The following is a 17009-nucleotide window of genomic DNA, read 5'->3' as shown; positions in this document are numbered from 1 at the left end:
TAGAGTTCTGAAATTTAATTTTATACTTGAATAGGGCTTAATGCTAAGGATGTTTTTGATGGCCCAGCAGAATTCTTTTTACTTGCCCCTCAAAAAACGAATTCTAATGAGTTATTTCTTAGCCACATATTTAAAATAACATGTCAAAACAAGACTTTAGCTGCGTACATACTAACTTAAAAAACTCTTTAAAAATAAAACTTAAATAACAAACTGTTATAGTATTAATTATAAATTAAATCAATTATAGTTTTGATAAATGTAATATTAAGATGAATTGTTGGTTATTAAATAAATATATGTTAAATCGATTCGGAATATTAAGACTTGTTTAAAAAGATTTTAGACCTACAAGACAATATTTCAGTGAATTGAACACTTTTTAGGGCCTAAAATTTAGTTTTTGAAATTTAAGACATTAAGACTTTTTAAGATGTTTACATTTGATCCAATTCCTGAAAGCTGTTGATTTATATTTACCTAATCTCTAAACTCTCTTCTGCTGTCCTCTAGGCTCTAAAGGAAAAATCCGCTGGAAACATGTTCTCTCGTGTGTGGTGGTTCAGCCCATTTCAGTACTTTGAGACTAACGTGCGTGGCATCGTGCCTCGAAACTACCAGCTGCCGTTCTTGTTGCGAACTCTGACGAGCACCAGAGTGAAGTACAGTAAGCTGGATTCGAGAGAGTCGTGACGCCCGGATCCCCGAGACTCTAAAAGAGGAGCTACTCTTCCCATCAAATCCCTGCAAAACTGGTTGAGCACTGTGACGCATATACATCAATCATTTTGTAGTATTCCAAGCATTTCAATGTCCCTATCAGGTATGTATATGTAGAGCAGAGCGTCTAACAACTGGATTCAATTTTGCTGCTCTTGAAATGGCCAGGCCTTCGGTCTGGTAGAAAAATGTTGTTTTAAGTACTTTTACCTGCCAAATCTGTATTGAATAAACTGGAACACTTGTAGAAAAATCGATTTTTCATTTTAAAAACATCTTTTTATAACAACTTTATTAATTCCGGAGCTTTTCTAAATATTTCACAGGTTTATTTTAGGGAAATAATAATAATAAAGTGTCCAAATAGAATATCTTTTTTAGATTTGTACCTTCCTGAACGCTGAAACCTAAACAGCCTCAGTGTTTTATAGTGCCTTTCTTCCACACACACATATACATACATCCATACACATATATATCTCAACATGTAATATACTCATTTGCACATCCAAGCATCAACAATGTACATGCTTTAAACATTTATATAATGCGTTAAACCCACAATGTTTTCTGTCTGGATGTGTTGCTTGGTCTTTAATCATTACAAAAGGCAGTACAGTTTTAGAGAAGCTATGAAGCTATATGAGAGATCAGTTTTGCTTTTCACATTAGTCCTTCAAATCAAACCTAAAGCACATGCATCCTAGTGTTTCAATTGCATAATTGTGTTCAGTTATTAATACCTGGAGCTTTTCTTTTTCTTAATTATCATCTGTTCCTGTAGTAAACTGAGGAATGAAGAAAAACAAGAGATTTTGGGGGGGGAAAGGTGTTTTGGATCTAGTGTTCTTTTGATAAGGCGATGTTTAAATTTTCACACACGTTTATTCACACAGGATGTGTTTTGCTTTCTAATAACATATCTGCAATGGAATTGGAGTTTGTGGTTGTGATTTCTATGCAGTGAAAGTTGGCATGGTAAAATAAATCAAAGAGATGCAGATGGATGCAAGAATGCATCGCATTTGAATGGTTAAATGAATACCCCAAAGTTTTAACTGTAAATGCATAGCTCAAATCAATCAAATCACTCCAAAAAAACATTTTCTTTGTCATTTACTCACCCTCAAGTGGCTCCAAATCATTATGAATGTTGACCATCAATAATTAAACAGGAAAAAATGATGTCTGCTGGTTTTCAGCAATCTTCAAAATGTCTTTTTGTATTTGACAAAAGAAAAAATAAAGGTCAGACAGGTTTGAACCAAGTGGAAGGTGAATAAATGACAGAACTTCATTTTTGTGTAAACTATCCCTTTAGAGTTACCTCAGTGCATGAATAAAAAACCATAATAAAAGAACCATAGATAAGCTTCAGAAAGCATCCTAATAATACAGATAGTTTATGATCAGTGACAATTCACTCACAAAGCTTGAATGTTTACATTATTCCCTATGAAACTAATGATATGAGTGTATAGATGGGGTGATCTGTACAGTAAATAACATGTATTATTTATTTAACACTGTACATCACAGTCCGAATAACCCCTATGTTTAGTAAAGGATGGTATTTGAGGGCTTCTTCTTTCAAAAGTTTGTCCACTCAAAGTGTGCTTTTGCCAGCCAAAGGGAAGATCGTCAAATCTCACTCTAAAAAAAAGCCCAGAGGTGTTTGAAACATTCTGTAGCAAGAACCAAATAGAAATCGATGGTATTTGACTGAAGAATGAGCCTGTAAACAGACTGAAATGAGTATCTGAAGTGTGAATGTACAATCAGTGACTGTACACGGTTTATGACTGGAAGGACTATCAGAAGCACTTTAATATGATGCCCAGCCACACACTTGTACAACGCACTGCACTTCAGTGACCTGCACGCTGGTAAACCTGCAGGATAGAAACACTATTTTCTTATACACACAAACAACAGCCGGATTGAATGATTGGTTTTGTGTTCTGACAGAGGAATCAGACCTTTGAATGTGCAACCTGTACTGATATGTGGCCAAAATACAAAATTATTATAGATTTTTTTGAGGCCACTGAAAAGTCCAGTCTTGGGTCATGAAAGGTTTTAAATACTAGATAAGAAATGGGTTGTTAATTTAATTGGAAAAATCCAGATTGTTCAGCTGTTAATTAAGCTTTGTGTTACACTGCCAAATGATTAATCTGAGAAGCGAACAGAGTGTTGGCTTATGATATGATGACTGTAAATGCATGTTGTTGTTGTTTGTTTGTTTTATTTTTTTCATTGTCAATCATAAATTCAGCATTGTCAAATTACTTTGTTGTCTAATGTAAACCAGGTTATTTGTGCTAAACAATCTCATGATATGAGATGAGACGTGGAGCAGATATTGAATAAAACTTTTAATATTCTGTATCGCCGGCTGAATTTCTTTCATCTTTCTTCACCTTCTTCAAGGCATCACTCTTAATAGTTGACAGAGGTGTAAATTTTGACGTTTAATTCTGAAATGTGGTAAAATTCGATTGTAAGTCATAATTATGACAAATGGTCAAAACTGAGATTTAAAAAAATTATGACAAAATCAAAAGTAGTCAGAATCCTGACATACGTTTAACAAAATAATAATAATAATAATGCTATACATTTATATAGCATTTTTCTGAACACTCAGAGGACTATACACATTTTTTGGGGTAATCTCATCATCCACCACCAGTGTGCAGCATCTACCTGGATGATGTGGCAGCAGTCATATTGCACCAGACCACACCAACCAGCTGATTGGTGAGAGGAGACAGAGTGATGAAGCCAATTGTGATATGGGGATGGTTAAGAGGTCAACATGAACAGAGGCCAGTGGGCAAATTTGGCCAGGATGCCGGAGTTAAACACCTACTTTTTTTCGAAGGACAGGGTTTTTAATGACCACAGAGAGTCAGGACCTCGGTTTTACCGTCTCACTCGAAATACGGTGCTCACTGAGCAGAATAGAGTCCCCATCAATATACTGGGATGTTAGGATCCACAGGGACTGCAAGCTGAGCACCCCCTGCTGGTCCCACTTAAACCACTTCCGGCAGCAACCTAGCTTTCTCATGTGGGATCCCATCCAGGTACTGACCGGGCGCAGCCCTGCTTAGCTTCAGTGGGCGACCATGTGAGAGTTGCAGAGAGCAAGCTGCCAGCAAATAAGCCTAAATAAGTCTTTGAAAGCAAAAAATGATACAAGACAAAAGTTACCATAATAAAGTAAAAATTATGACAGATTTGAAAAAGTTTAAACTATGCCAAAATTAGAAGTTGACAAAAAGTCAAGATTTTTAAGGTCAAATTATGATAAGAGGGATAATTATGACAAAAAGTCAGAAACTTGACTTTTATTTCATGAATAAAATGCATAAACGGCAGAAAATTCAAATAATGATGCCATGAGATGTTTTTTCATATTATTGGATGTTTTAATAAGCAAATATTTTAGTCTCTAGAGTCAATTGTTGGCGATATGTGACAATCAACAGTAAATATAAAGTATTATTACTGAGATTAATATTAATCAAATTTTTTGCAAATATCTTTAAAAAAGTGAAGTTTATAAACTAATTTCGAGAGGATCGTGTGCTTATGACAGGACCACAGCCGGTCCTGCATTAGCTAATCATGATCCTCCAGTCAGATGATTTCCAAGTCACAATAAATAACCACAGTCTTCATTCCACAACTGTCTTCATCTGGAAGAAACCACTCTTCCTCCCCCTTTTCGCCTAGATTGGGAGGTACGGCAGCCCAGTGGTTAGCACTGTTGCCCCGCAACAAGAACGCCATGGGCTCTGGTCCTCGCTGGACCGGTTGGCATCTGTGCAGAGTGAGTTTGTATGTTCTCCCCGTTTCCACCGGGTTCCCCAGTTTCCTCCCACTGTCTAAAGATATGAATCCTATGTAACAGACTAAGCCAAATTGGCACTACTGTCTAGCTCCCAGCTTCTCAAAGTAGTTCACCAACCGGGGAGTTTTTGAAATCTGCCCTCTCGCCCTGCGAACGGGAGGGAGCCCTGCATGGGCCCAAAGATCCCTTGAGCTCAAGGCTCTCTCCCGCGACTACATGCCAAACAAACTTATTATAAATCATCACCTAAGTGTGAACTCTTGAAATTTAATTTAAAAAGGGAGAATATTCCTGCATGTGTTTCCCCCCGCCCAATTTATTTTCCCCATCTCAAATCTAGGGCATTAGTCTAGAACTATAAACAGACTGAGGAATCCTAATGCTCACAATGAATTACTAGGCTGACACTAAGAAGAATCTGCATCTGTTCAGTAGCTGAACTGGAATCTGTGGGTGGCAAACAGTATGGCTTTCTGCATAAATATTTATCATTTACAACATTAACCAGACAATGGAGCTGTCAAGGCTTCTGACTGCTGGTATACAAAGAAAACAGTGGTGTGGTTTGCTTTATATGGGCAGTGTGGTCTACTGCCACACTGCTTCTGTTTTTAGATTTAGATTTTTGATGCGAAGTGAAATTGAGTGCAGAAGTGTGCAGTCATGATATGTGTAAGGATTTCAGTCAGATGTCCTTTCAAGGGCATCAATTGTGAGTTGATCAGTTACCAAAAGTGACCCATCAATCCCAGTACTGGATTGCGGCTGGAGGGGAATTATCTGCGTAAAACATATGCCAGTGTAGTTGGTGGTTCATTCCACTATGACGAGCCCTGATAAATAAGGGATTAAGCTAAAGGAAAATTAATGAATGAAAGTGACCCATCAAGTGCATCTTTAACATCCTATGACTAGGCTAGGACGAAACACTGGAGATGCACAAGAGTGAATTGAATAAGTGCATGGCAGCATGGTCATAAATAATTCAGACATGTTAAGACACTTGTAAACGGCCACACCTAAAGAAAAAACAGTACTATATGAGAACAGTACTGGCCAAGAATCTTATAGATAACAAAAATCATTGATCAATACTGATTAATATAAATATGGCAATCAAAATGTGCAAGCAATTCTTCATAATACAAATTGCAGCTTAACTCTTGTGCACTGTTCAAATTTACTACCCTTTTGTTATGTTCGGGATGAAAACATCCACTGGACTAAACTGCTGTAAAAATTGCATAAATCTGTTAATTAACTTCAGTCCTGATCAAAACTACTAAATGTATTTTAAAAAATACAGGATTTTAACTCTTTAATTGCCAAATTCACAAATGATGTCACTGATTTGGTGAAAAAAAAACAACACAAAATGACCTATTTTCAATATAAAAAGTAGTTGTGGACTGAATATTTTACCTTTCATCACAGTCTTGGACATGTGAACAATTAGTAACAACATTGGCTTTGATGCATTTTTAGATTTTCATTTTTTCTCCCTAATTTACTGTTGGTGGTTATTTTTGCCCCATTGACTTCCATTATAACCATATTTGATGGTGCATAAATACACAGTCTTTGTTTTTGTTTACTCCATATAGTTCTAAAAACTAAGGTGCATATTTTGATTTTCTCAGAGACATCAAGGTAAGTGCGTAAAAGTCTCACACTCACAGACACACATACACACACAAATGTTACCTCCTCCCAACAGAGAAAACAACCAACAATCAAAAATGCCTGATTATTATTATTATATGGTGTCATGGTTTTGGAATAAAAAAGTGGTTATAATGGAAGTCAATATAAAGCAAAAAACAGCCACCAACCGTAAATTAGAAAGACAAAAATGAAAATCAATCAAAAGCAATGCGTCATAGGCAATGTTGTTTCACATGTCCAAGACTTTGATAAGGGTTAACAAAATTTAAGTCCACAATTACTTTTTATATTAAAAATATGCAATTTTGTGTTTTTTTCACCAAATCAGTGACATCATTTGTGAATTTGGCAATTTAACAGTTAAAATCCTGTCATTTTCTAGGCAATTTAGTAGTTTTGATCAAAACTGAGGTTGATTAACATATTTATGCAATTTATTTTCATTCCTAACATAACAAAAGGGTAGTAAATTTGCCCAGAGTGTATTGTTCTCTCAAAATGTGTCATATAAGATTTGTCACCAAAAATAATTTTTCTAGCTGAAACAGAAAAAGTTATGGCCAAATTAAGACACAAAATCACACCAGAGTGGATGAAAACATCCCCAACAGTACATAAGGGTTATGTATTGGTTAGCTAAATTAAGCATTTCAATATAAAAGTTTTTTTCTCCCAAATATTTTAAAATGGACATAGATATGCAAATAAGTGGTTAAAGAAAATTTGCCTATATCATTATGATGACCAATAAATCAGCAAATTATATGATAGCTACCATTAAACTGTACTATGCGCGCGTGATTTAATGATGCATGCGTAATGGTCATATCAGGGTCACAAATTCATTTGATTTTCCCGGCAAAAACTACGTCCTCAGACTCATACAAAACTCCGTCCACAGGTTTTCATACACAACTTTGGAAGACCGGTTGGTAACTTAACCTAAATATAGGCAATTTTAATAAGTAAATTTGTAAAAGTTTTTACTGTTAACATACTCGCATGTTTTCCTCATAAACAAACATGAAAATCGAATAACAACGTCAACTCATAACAACAATGTCAGTAACAACAAATTCAACTCAGATCTACACTTCATCACTGTTTCAAAGCCTACACATGCTCGAGTGGACAAAAATGGCACATGGCACGACTCATAAATGCCCATTGGGGTTCAAGGGAATCTCCGGCATCAGGAGGCTAAAATTTCACACAGCCGCACCTGTTCATACAATGCGCTCACAATTGACTTTCCAGCAGAGAGACTGACTACCTGCAGTCTTTGTAAACCTGTGAAGTTCTCTCAGTTCCCATTCTGAATGCTTCAGGAGGAGCACGCGGATAATTGTTTAAGCTATAAAGCATTAGTTGAGCAGGCAGTTTGAGTCTGTGGCTTCCTTCAGCAGCGGGGTGTTGTCCTCCTGACCACACACTGCCATGAGAAGGAAGACTTCATCTCCACAGCCATTACGCGTCTCTGACTGACTGACTGACTGACTGACAGAGATGTCCGTGTCAAAAGAGACACAGCTTAAGGGGAGATGCTCGACACTCTTCTGGCGTTTGTTTCCTCATGTTTTCCTAATTTTATCACTCGTTTTATACGCGGTTTTAGGAGCGCTTGTCTTCAGAGCGATTGAGTACAAGAATCCTCGAAATGAGTCGGAGGAGATCCTGTCCATAGTGCAAAAAGTGATGGAGATCGTGCAGAATCACACAGGTCTGAAATAATCCTTTTCAAAAAAGTATAAACTGCTTGTATAATTTTAGACCTTTATGTGTTCAAAACTTATTAATAATTATCTATTATATGTATTCTATGTTATAAGTATTGTACAATATGTTTTAATAAGCTATATTATCTACTATTTACTATATATTTCTCGATTCATTTTATCTATATATTAGATACCTCAGAGCAGCAGCACTTAATCAATAAAACAAAAGTCATTTTGGACGATTACTGTTATAAGAAGGAACGTGATCACGAATGGACCTTCTTTGCTTCACTTTTCTTCTGCTGTACAGTGTTCACGACTGTAGGTGAGTATGCTTTTTCATCCTGGAATGTCACAGAGCTTGTAAAGCTTTGGGTTTTATTGGGTTTTAACCTGAACAATAAGATATTTTGGTCCCATGCTGTATGTGCAAAATTGATGTTGCATTAAATGAATCACCGAGTTGTTATTTGCATGAGAAGTTCTGACCTTTGGCTGTAGTCTCTGAGTGCTCCACCGTTGTCCACAGTAACCAGCCTGACCATGTTAAGAAAGAAAACAAGTGTCGCCATTTATGTAGAAAACAAAGTTGAATTATACACTAAATAACACTGAACATTTGTCTACTCAAAGTTGTGCAATGCAAATGATTGATGAATTGTTCATCATTTATTGGAGGATTACTCTACTTTTGGCCAATTTTTTTTTCCTTTTCAATCAACATATGCTTCTATATTGATATTTATACAATCCATAATGCATAAGCAGGTTCCACTTCATCCCTAAAATCATTATCTTTTCTTTTATTTCACTAAGATTAAAGTTAAATTACTTCTGTATATCAATAAGTTTGATAACTGCAAATTATCAGTTGAGTATAAAAGCAAAGGAACTCAAATCAGGACATGTATTCAGGTGGCTTGAGGCTCAGCAACATTATATCTCAGAGCTTTTCTCAAGGTAGGGCTGGGGGATATGGCAAAAATGCAATCTCGATAATTATTTTCCATTTTGAATATATATTTCGATATAAGTTGTTAATGCTTGCAGATTTAAAAGAGTACCCCAAAAATGACTAAAGCCTCAAAAATTAGAGGGTCCATTAAATGGCTTAACATATTTTAGGCTGATAAATTTTCAGTGGCCAAAAATTTGGTACATCTCTAAATTCAACATCGATCAATATAGTGTAAAAAAGTTCAGAGCTATTATTGTTATTGCCATAAATTTTATCACAATTGGATATAATATCGGGTGTCATGGTGGCGCAGTGGGTAGCACAATCGCCTCTCAACAAGAAGGTTGCTGGTTTAAGCCCGGCTGGGTCAGTGAGCATTTCTGTGTGGAGTTTGCATGTTCTCCTTGTGCTCTGGTTTCCACCACAGTCCAAAGACATGATGTGCTATAGGTGAATTGAATAAGCTAAATTGTCCGCAGTGTATGTGTGTAAATGCAAGAGTGTATGGGTGTTTTCAAGGGTTAGATTGTGGCTAAAAGGGCATCCGCTGCGTAAAACATATGCTGGATAAGCTGGCGGTTCATTCCATCATGGCGACCACTGATTCATAAAGGGACTAAGCCGAATAGAAAATGAATAATTATAATAATGTTTATTCGCCCAGCCCTATCTTAAGGCTATTCCTTCTTAAAAATAAAGGATCTTCAAGGGTGTATTCTCAGTCATGACATAGAATAATCTTTTTTGGTTCCCACTTTTTCTCACTTCCTCTATAAAGAGCCTTGTCTAAAACAAAAAGGTCATTTGCATGTTAAAATTTCCTAGTGAAACCATTAGTGTCAATAAAAAACCTTTTTTGAAAAGTCTTAATCCGCAACTAGGGTATAGATTAAATATATATTGTGACTGCGGATCAAAACCAACAACAACATTATTTCCCTTCCACTTGATAACTTCAACATGAAAGACAATTTCTGGACCAGGTGTCAAACTCAGTTCCTGGAGGGCCTCTGTACAGCTTTAATCCTAATTAAACACACCTGATCAAACAAATTGAGTCCTTCAGGCTTATTTGAAACCTACAGGTAGTGGTTGGAACTTAACTGTGCAGAGCTGCGGCCCTTCAGGAACTGGATTTGACACCCCTGCTCTAAACACTTGGAATCATTTCCACTAAACCATTAATGGGCCTCATTTCAGAGAGACATACATTCAAGTCATTATTTCCTGTGCATTACATCTTTCTTTTCTATTTAATGGTACACAATTTAGTTTATGTTTCACGCCTGTGTAGGATGCTGTTAGAAAAAAAAAATCTCTCTCTCATCCCTAATTGTAAAGCTCAGCAAACCACATCTAACATAATAATTGAATGTAAACTCCCATCTTTCAGGACAGCATACAGAAAAGCATTATGCAAAAGTGCCAAACACAGCAGTCTGTAGCCATGGATGTCCATTATGATTTCTAGGAAGGGTGAATCTTTGCTTATCTCAGGAGCTAATCTAAATGAGTATTGGTTTTAGAGGCAGTTGAGGCTAATGGTCAGTTTAAATGAGTTCATTTCTCTTTCTTTCATTTTTTTACATCATCCGCTATGTCAATTCCTTTTTAGATAAAAGACATTATTGCTTGGCCTGGCCATACAATTACAGCCAGAGCTACTGTATTTGTCCAATGACTGATTTAACAACTTGGTATTTTCAAATGAATTTGTATCAAAGTATTAATAGTAATCATATTACTACATTTAAAATAATTTATTGCATTGTATTTTGAGCATGGTTATTATAGTAAAGTAAATCCAGTCATTCATTCATTCATTTTCGGCTTAGCCCCTTTATGAATGAGGGGTTGCCACAGCGGAATGAACTGCCAATGTATCCAGCATATGTTTTACACAGCGGATGCCCTTCCAGCTGCAACCCATTGCTGGGAAATGCCCATACATTCTCATTCACATACAAACACTACAGAAAATTTAGCTTACCCAATTCACCTATAGCGCATGTATTGGGACTGTGGGGGAAACTGGAGTACCCGGAGGAAACCCACGCAAACACGGGGAGATCATCCAAACTCCAAACAGAAAAGCCCACTGACCCAGCTGAGGCTCGAACCTGCGACCTTCTTGCTTTGAGGTGACAGTGCTACCCACCGCGCAGCCTGTTAAAGTAAATGCATAAAATGTGTTTTTTGTGTTTTTGTGTTTTTACTTAAAATAAACACTTAAATACTGAAATACATTTTATATGGTTGCCAAGAAAATATTTAATATTTTAATTTTGTTTAACTTAAAACTAAAATAACTGAAACTACAATAACTATATGGTTAGAATTTTTTATTATCTTAAAATTAAAGGTTGCAAAAGAGTTTTCATCACAATGCCATATAATCAGAGGCTCTGATCCCCCTGCAGGATGAGTACTGAAACTTGTATTTCCATCCTGCTTCAGCATTCCTGCTTATGCATTTGAAATGAAAAGCTGAAAATCTGGATTAGTTGATTAGCAGGAGGGAGGAAGACCTCTGCAATAGAAGAAACATTTCTGGTCCCCCAGAGTACTTTCTAAATATTTCTTAAAAGTGATTTCTTTGTATGGAGAACATTTCATGTCTAAAGAGTCATTTCTGCTTACAAAAGTGTGTCGAATTCTAGATTCTATGGATGTTAAAGGTTCAGGATGTTAAAGGCAATGCATGCCATAAAATAATATTACAATGGCAAAATCACAACAAATTGGTAAACTATAAATATATACTATTATTATAAACTACAATTTACTCAATGCTATAAATGTCATGAGAACCTCTTTTGAAGCCATCGCATTGTAAAAAAAGAAAGTATTATTATTATTATTAGAAATATATAACAATTAATATAATAATATTTCATTCATTCATTCATTTTCTTTTCAGCTTAGTCCCTTTATTATTCAGGGGTCACCACAGTAGAATGAACCGCTAACTTATCCAGCATATGTTTTTTTACGCAGCGGATGCCCTTCCAGCTGTAACCCAACACTGGGAAATACTCACATACTCTTGCACACACTCACATACTCAATGGCCAATTTAGCATATCCAATTTACCTGTACTGCATGTCTTTGAACTGTGGGGGAAACCAGAGCACCCGGAGGAAACCCACACGAACACGTGGAGAACATGCAAACTTCACACAGAAACGCCAACTGACCCAGCTGGGGCTCGAACCAGCGATCTTCTTGCTGTGAGGTGATTGTGCTACCCACTCCGCCACCGTGTTGCCCATAATAATATTTAATAAGGGCAATATAGTTGTTGTTGTTGTATATGTTAAGGCCTGTAGCCAGGGGGGGTTCGGGCGGTTCAAAAGACCCACCCCTCACTGACAAAGTTCCAGAATTTGTCCCATACATGAGCTGATTTGTCCTATTTTGACTGCTATACCATCATAAATTGTGAAAAGAGTGGAATCCTCTGTTGACTGTTATAACTTCAGCTAATCAGTTTTGGCCAAAGCAAACTATTTTTTTTTATCAGTCCAGCATGCGGATGTGCAAGAAAACATATAATCTGACGTAAGCGAAGTCATCTTTCGCTACCGTATAGTTTTTAAATAGAAAAAACATTTTCCAAGTAACTTCATTTTAAATCTTGGACCTTATTAAACAAAAAATGACCAATAAAATGCTGTGAAACACAACAAGCGGCCCATTTTACAATAAATTTGAATACTAGTTTGACTATTGTTGTTATCCATAAATTTTCAAATGTACAAATGTTTTACAAGAAAGGCTTAAAAAATTCGTGAAGCTCTACTTTAGTATTATGTTTAAATTTTTTAAGGAAAGTTGAATGTGCTGGTCAGTTTTCATTTACCTATAGTAAACAACAACAGGCTACAATTTTAAATTTAAAACTTTAACAGATTGCTATTTTTTTCATATCCTAATGATATATGATTTGAAAATGTAGTATAAATGCAAAAAGGTCCACTTTTTGAGAAAAAAGAACTACCCCTTTCAACAGGCTGGCTACAGGCCTGATGATGCTCCTTTCCTTGACCATAAATAAGCAGAGACAGTGTGTTGCATTTCTGATGCATTGGTTTAGACCTCCAGCAGGCGGCAGTACTGAGACCTGTTGTTCTAAAGGGTGAAAAAAGTGGAAATTCCTGAAGAATTTGTAACGCTCTGTTCTGTTTTGTTTTCTTGCATATCAGGTTATGGACGAATTTATCCATTGACCAGTGAAGGGAAAGTGGCATGTGTCCTGTATGCGATGGCTGGCATTCCTCTGATGCTGCTGGTCATCTCAGATGTGGGCGATCTCTTAGCTGTTCTCCTCTCCAAAGCATACACTCGCCTCAACCTGTTCTTCAGGCGATGGATAGGACATCGCTCATGGAGACTTCAGAGCCACGAAAAGACATCAGCTCTCCAACAAGTGCAAGCTGATACTGATGGCACCTATAAGTTCAATCAGGATGTCGTGGTGCTTGAGACAACAAACATTCAACAGGTCATACAAACTAGGTCTTCCATCAGGCGTGGGTCGTTTCAGCTCCGTAACAACAAAGAGATCTTTGACCGCATTATTGTAAGGGAGAGCTTCAGGATGAAAGGAACTCTCACAAAATCCTGTTCATGCCCAGAACTGGACCGTATGCCAACTCCAAAAGATGAGTTATTCAATGACATCGGACAGGAGATGGAGCACTTAGACGTCCCTCTGCTGGTCATCTTGCTGATGGTGTTTGCCTACATGGTGATCTGCAGTCAGATTCTGAAATGCTGGGAGAAGCAGATGGACCATTCTGATGCCTTTTATTTCACCTTCATCACCTTAACCACCATTGGCTTTGGCGACATTGTGCCTGAACACCCGAAATTCTTCATGGTTACCTTTTTGTTCATCATCACAGGAATGGCCATTATGAGTATGGCCTTCAAACTTGGCCAATCGCAAATTGTTCACTTTTACAGGCGGTGCATAAAGAGTCTTAGCATGGGCAAGGTAAGAATACACAATGACTTAAACAACAACTGAAGGCAATGGGTTTCTGTGGCTTTGCTAATGGCACAACAGGAAAGCATATAGCTACTCCGAATATAAGATGGTAATGGGCTTTAATTTATATTACAGCCAGTCTGATATTGTGGGTTGAAAGGGAATGAGCCACGGTACTGTTGCAGTAAACAAATACAGGAGAGAAACAGGCTCAGATTGAAGTATGTTAACTATTTGAGCCACGAGATTTGAGCTCAGTTGTTTTATTAGGAAAATTGCATGACACACTGTTTATTTTTGTTTAGATGTATGCACTAGCAATGCAATGTAATTAACAAACCCATTTATTCATGCAGATGCAATACATGTACTGTAACTTGTGTAAGTCTGACAAGAATATCATGATATTAGTCAGTGTTTTTGCTTTTTCATTCAATGCCAAACAATAGTGTAAATATGATTTGCCTTTTTAAACAATGCATCATCTTTTTCTTGATAGCATTAATGTTATGAATGTTATTTAAGTTGGAGTGTGTCTGTTAAGTTAATTGATCCATTAATAAAAAAGCTAGCATGTAAATGAATTGACCGACCACCTGTGATATCTTGGCTGTGAAATTGTATATAAACTAATTATGCACTTTGAATTAAATGATTAAATATCTTTCTGTACCATTCTTGAGTTTGTATTCTTTTATATGATTTCTTAAAGCATAACTGGTTTCAACTGGTGCTTCAGTTCCTGCACCATATTCAATAGACTCAGGCCGATAGCCAGCCTGGTGAAAGGGGTGGTTCTTTTTTACTCAAAAAGAGGACCTTTTTGCAGTTTATTTGCCTCTTTTTTTTTTAAATTATGAGATTTAAATACTGCATTTTAGTGATATTTTAAGCGCTGAATTAGCTTGTCAGATGGTCATCATAACCACACTTTTTGATGTAGCCTACAAAAACTATTTCCTAATGATGTGGAATAAAGAAATGTGAAAAATTCTTATTTTTAAATTACAAATTTATTACATCATATATAATTAGAAAAAAATAAGAATCTGTTAAAGTTTAAAAATGAAAAACTAGCCTATTGTCATTTATTAGGCAAATATCAAACTGGACAGCTCGTTTAATATTCCTCAGTCAGAATTTGACTTTTTGAATAAAAAAACAATTAAAATATTATAATAATAATAATAATAATGTAGAGCTTCACAATTTTCTAGCCTGCCTTGTAAAAAAATTACAGTTGCAATCAGAATTATTAAACCCCCTGAATTATTTGCCCCTTAATTTAATAAAAATTTTCCCCAATTTTTGTTTAACGCAGAGAGGATTTTTCTAACACATTTCTAAACATAATAGTTTAATAACTCATTTTTAATAACGGATTCATTTTATCTTTGCCATGATGACAGTAAATAATATTTGACTAGATATTTTTCAAGACACTTCTATACCGCTTAAAGTGACATTTAAAGGCATAAGTGGGTTTATTAGGTTAGGCAGGTTAGGGTCATAAGGCAAGTTAGTGTATAACGATGTTTTTTTCTGTAGATTATAAAAAATATAGCTTAAATGGGCTAATAATTTTGACCTTAAAATGTATTTTTTTTAATTAAAAACTGCTTTTATTCTAGCTGAAATAAAACAAATAAAACTTTCTCCAGAAAAAAAAAGTCTTATCAGACATACTGTGAAAAATTCCTTGCTCTGTTAAACATCATTTAGAAAATATTTTAAAACAAAATTCAAAGGGGGGCTAATAATTCTGATTGCAACTGTAAATTTGAAAACTCATGGATAACAACAATAGCCAAAATAGTATTGAAATCGATTTCAATATGGTCCGCTTTTGGTGTTTCATGCCTTTTTATTGCTCATTTTTTGTTTCAAGAATAAGGTCCAGGATTTAGTTAGTTGTAAAATGTTCTCTATTTAAAAGCAATACTGTAGTGGAAGATGACTTCACTTACGTTTCACAAACAGATGTTGGACTGATTAGCTAAAGTCACACTGAAGCGACAACCAGCAGTCTTAAAGCCCTTGTCAATAGGTTATTTTCACTGTAAATGTTAGCATAGCAGTCAAAATAGGACAAGTAAGCTCATGTACAGGAAAAATTCTGGACCTTTGTCAATGTGGAGTGGGCTATATGGACCTGAGAATGATTCCCAAGGAAAATAAATGATAAAAGAATATAGCGTAAACATTTCAGTGTGTCAAGTGGTGTTATGTTGCTTCACCAAAGTGAAAGGTTTACTTGAACACATAATCATAGTTCCTAAACCTATACTAAAAGGCAGTTTTCCAGCTAAGTTTAGTGTTTATCCAGATAAAAGCATTTGTGCAAAAAAAGAATCTTTCTGAAGAGTTAAATAGCCATTTTATCATAAAGCACATTTCAATCAGCTACAGAAACCTTTATTGCACTTTAAAGAACCTTTTGTGCAATTGAAATGTTCCACAGATGTTAAAGGTTCTTTATGGAACCACTGCTTCCTGTTAAGAACCTTCATTTTAACAGAGCATGTGTGTTTGAATATAGCAGATGCTAAACACGTTGGACCTCCAGGAATCTATAATTGAGCTTGAAGCAGCAGTTTCTAGTGATTTTAATGATTTTGATTACCTGGTTTAGGTGTGTTTCATTAGCGTTGGCGATGAAATTAACAAAACAGTGGACCTCCAGGTTCCAGGAACAGACAAAAAATAAATAAATAAATGTAACAAATCTCATATCTTTCACCGCCACAAGATGGCGTTAATGTAAAACTGCTGAAAGAGAGACATTTGGTTAAACGAGATGATGATGCACTTGGATATTTGACCGATGACAAATAGTTTGTTTAAACTCAACAAGTGAATGCAGCTTTCCTTCTGTAAATAACTTCTTAACACCAGTCAAGCGGATTAAAACAACAGCATCATAATCTTAAAGCATGACCGTGTGGAGTCTATTATATCTGCATACAACTAATACAAGCATATCCTTAAAAGAACTTCCTAAAGAGAACTTTCTAAGCACCTCGAACATATATTGAAATATGGGTATTGAATAAATGGGATAATATATCACAAAAAAAGCAAATAAGGTGGTC

At 35.9% G+C, this 17009-nt stretch overlaps 2 protein-coding genes across 4 annotated transcripts in view; both read left to right on the top strand.

Annotated features, from left to right (window-relative positions):
• sgms1a (sphingomyelin synthase 1a) overlaps nucleotides 1-3116 on the top strand; it is a 33616-nt gene extending 30500 nt beyond the window's left edge. For all 3 annotated transcript variants that reach the window (XM_056476876.1, XM_056476875.1, XM_056476877.1), the window contains one exon: nucleotides 514-3116. In XM_056476876.1, the coding sequence (XP_056332851.1) occupies nucleotides 514-693 (180 nt within the window). In that variant the 3' untranslated portion in view covers nucleotides 694-3116. The remainder of the gene's footprint in view (nucleotides 1-513) is intronic.
• A 4401-nt stretch (nucleotides 3117-7517) lies between these two features.
• Nucleotides 7518-14550, top strand: kcnk18 (potassium channel, subfamily K, member 18). Its single transcript, XM_056477308.1, has 3 exons — nucleotides 7518-7967; nucleotides 8156-8290; nucleotides 13130-14550. Exons 1-3 carry the CDS (start codon nucleotides 7754-7756, stop codon nucleotides 13954-13956), a joined length of 1176 nt encoding a protein of 391 aa, XP_056333283.1. The 5' UTR covers nucleotides 7518-7753; the 3' UTR covers nucleotides 13957-14550.
• Nucleotides 14551-17009: the final 2459 nt, after the last annotated feature.

The sequence above is a fragment of the Danio aesculapii genome, chromosome 17 (genome assembly GCF_903798145.1).
Source record: "Danio aesculapii chromosome 17, fDanAes4.1, whole genome shotgun sequence".
Classification (NCBI taxonomy): Eukaryota; Metazoa; Chordata; class Actinopteri; order Cypriniformes; family Danionidae; genus Danio; species Danio aesculapii.
Note: the sequence above shows the minus strand (reverse complement) of the source record. Positions and strands in the feature narration are given on the sequence as shown.

Bases quoted from the DNA above. Each gene is read 5' to 3' on its own strand.
- kcnk18 (XM_056477308.1), top strand. From the start codon at position 7,754: ATGTCCGTGTCAAAAGAGACACAGCTTAAGGGGAGATGCTCGACACTC. The intron at 7,968-8,155 runs GTCTGAAATAAT...TCTATATATTAG, and splicing joins GATCGTGCAGAATCACACAG to ATACCTCAGAGCAGCAGCAC. The intron at 8,291-13,129 runs GTGAGTATGCTT...CTTGCATATCAG, and splicing joins TACAGTGTTCACGACTGTAG to GTTATGGACGAATTTATCCA.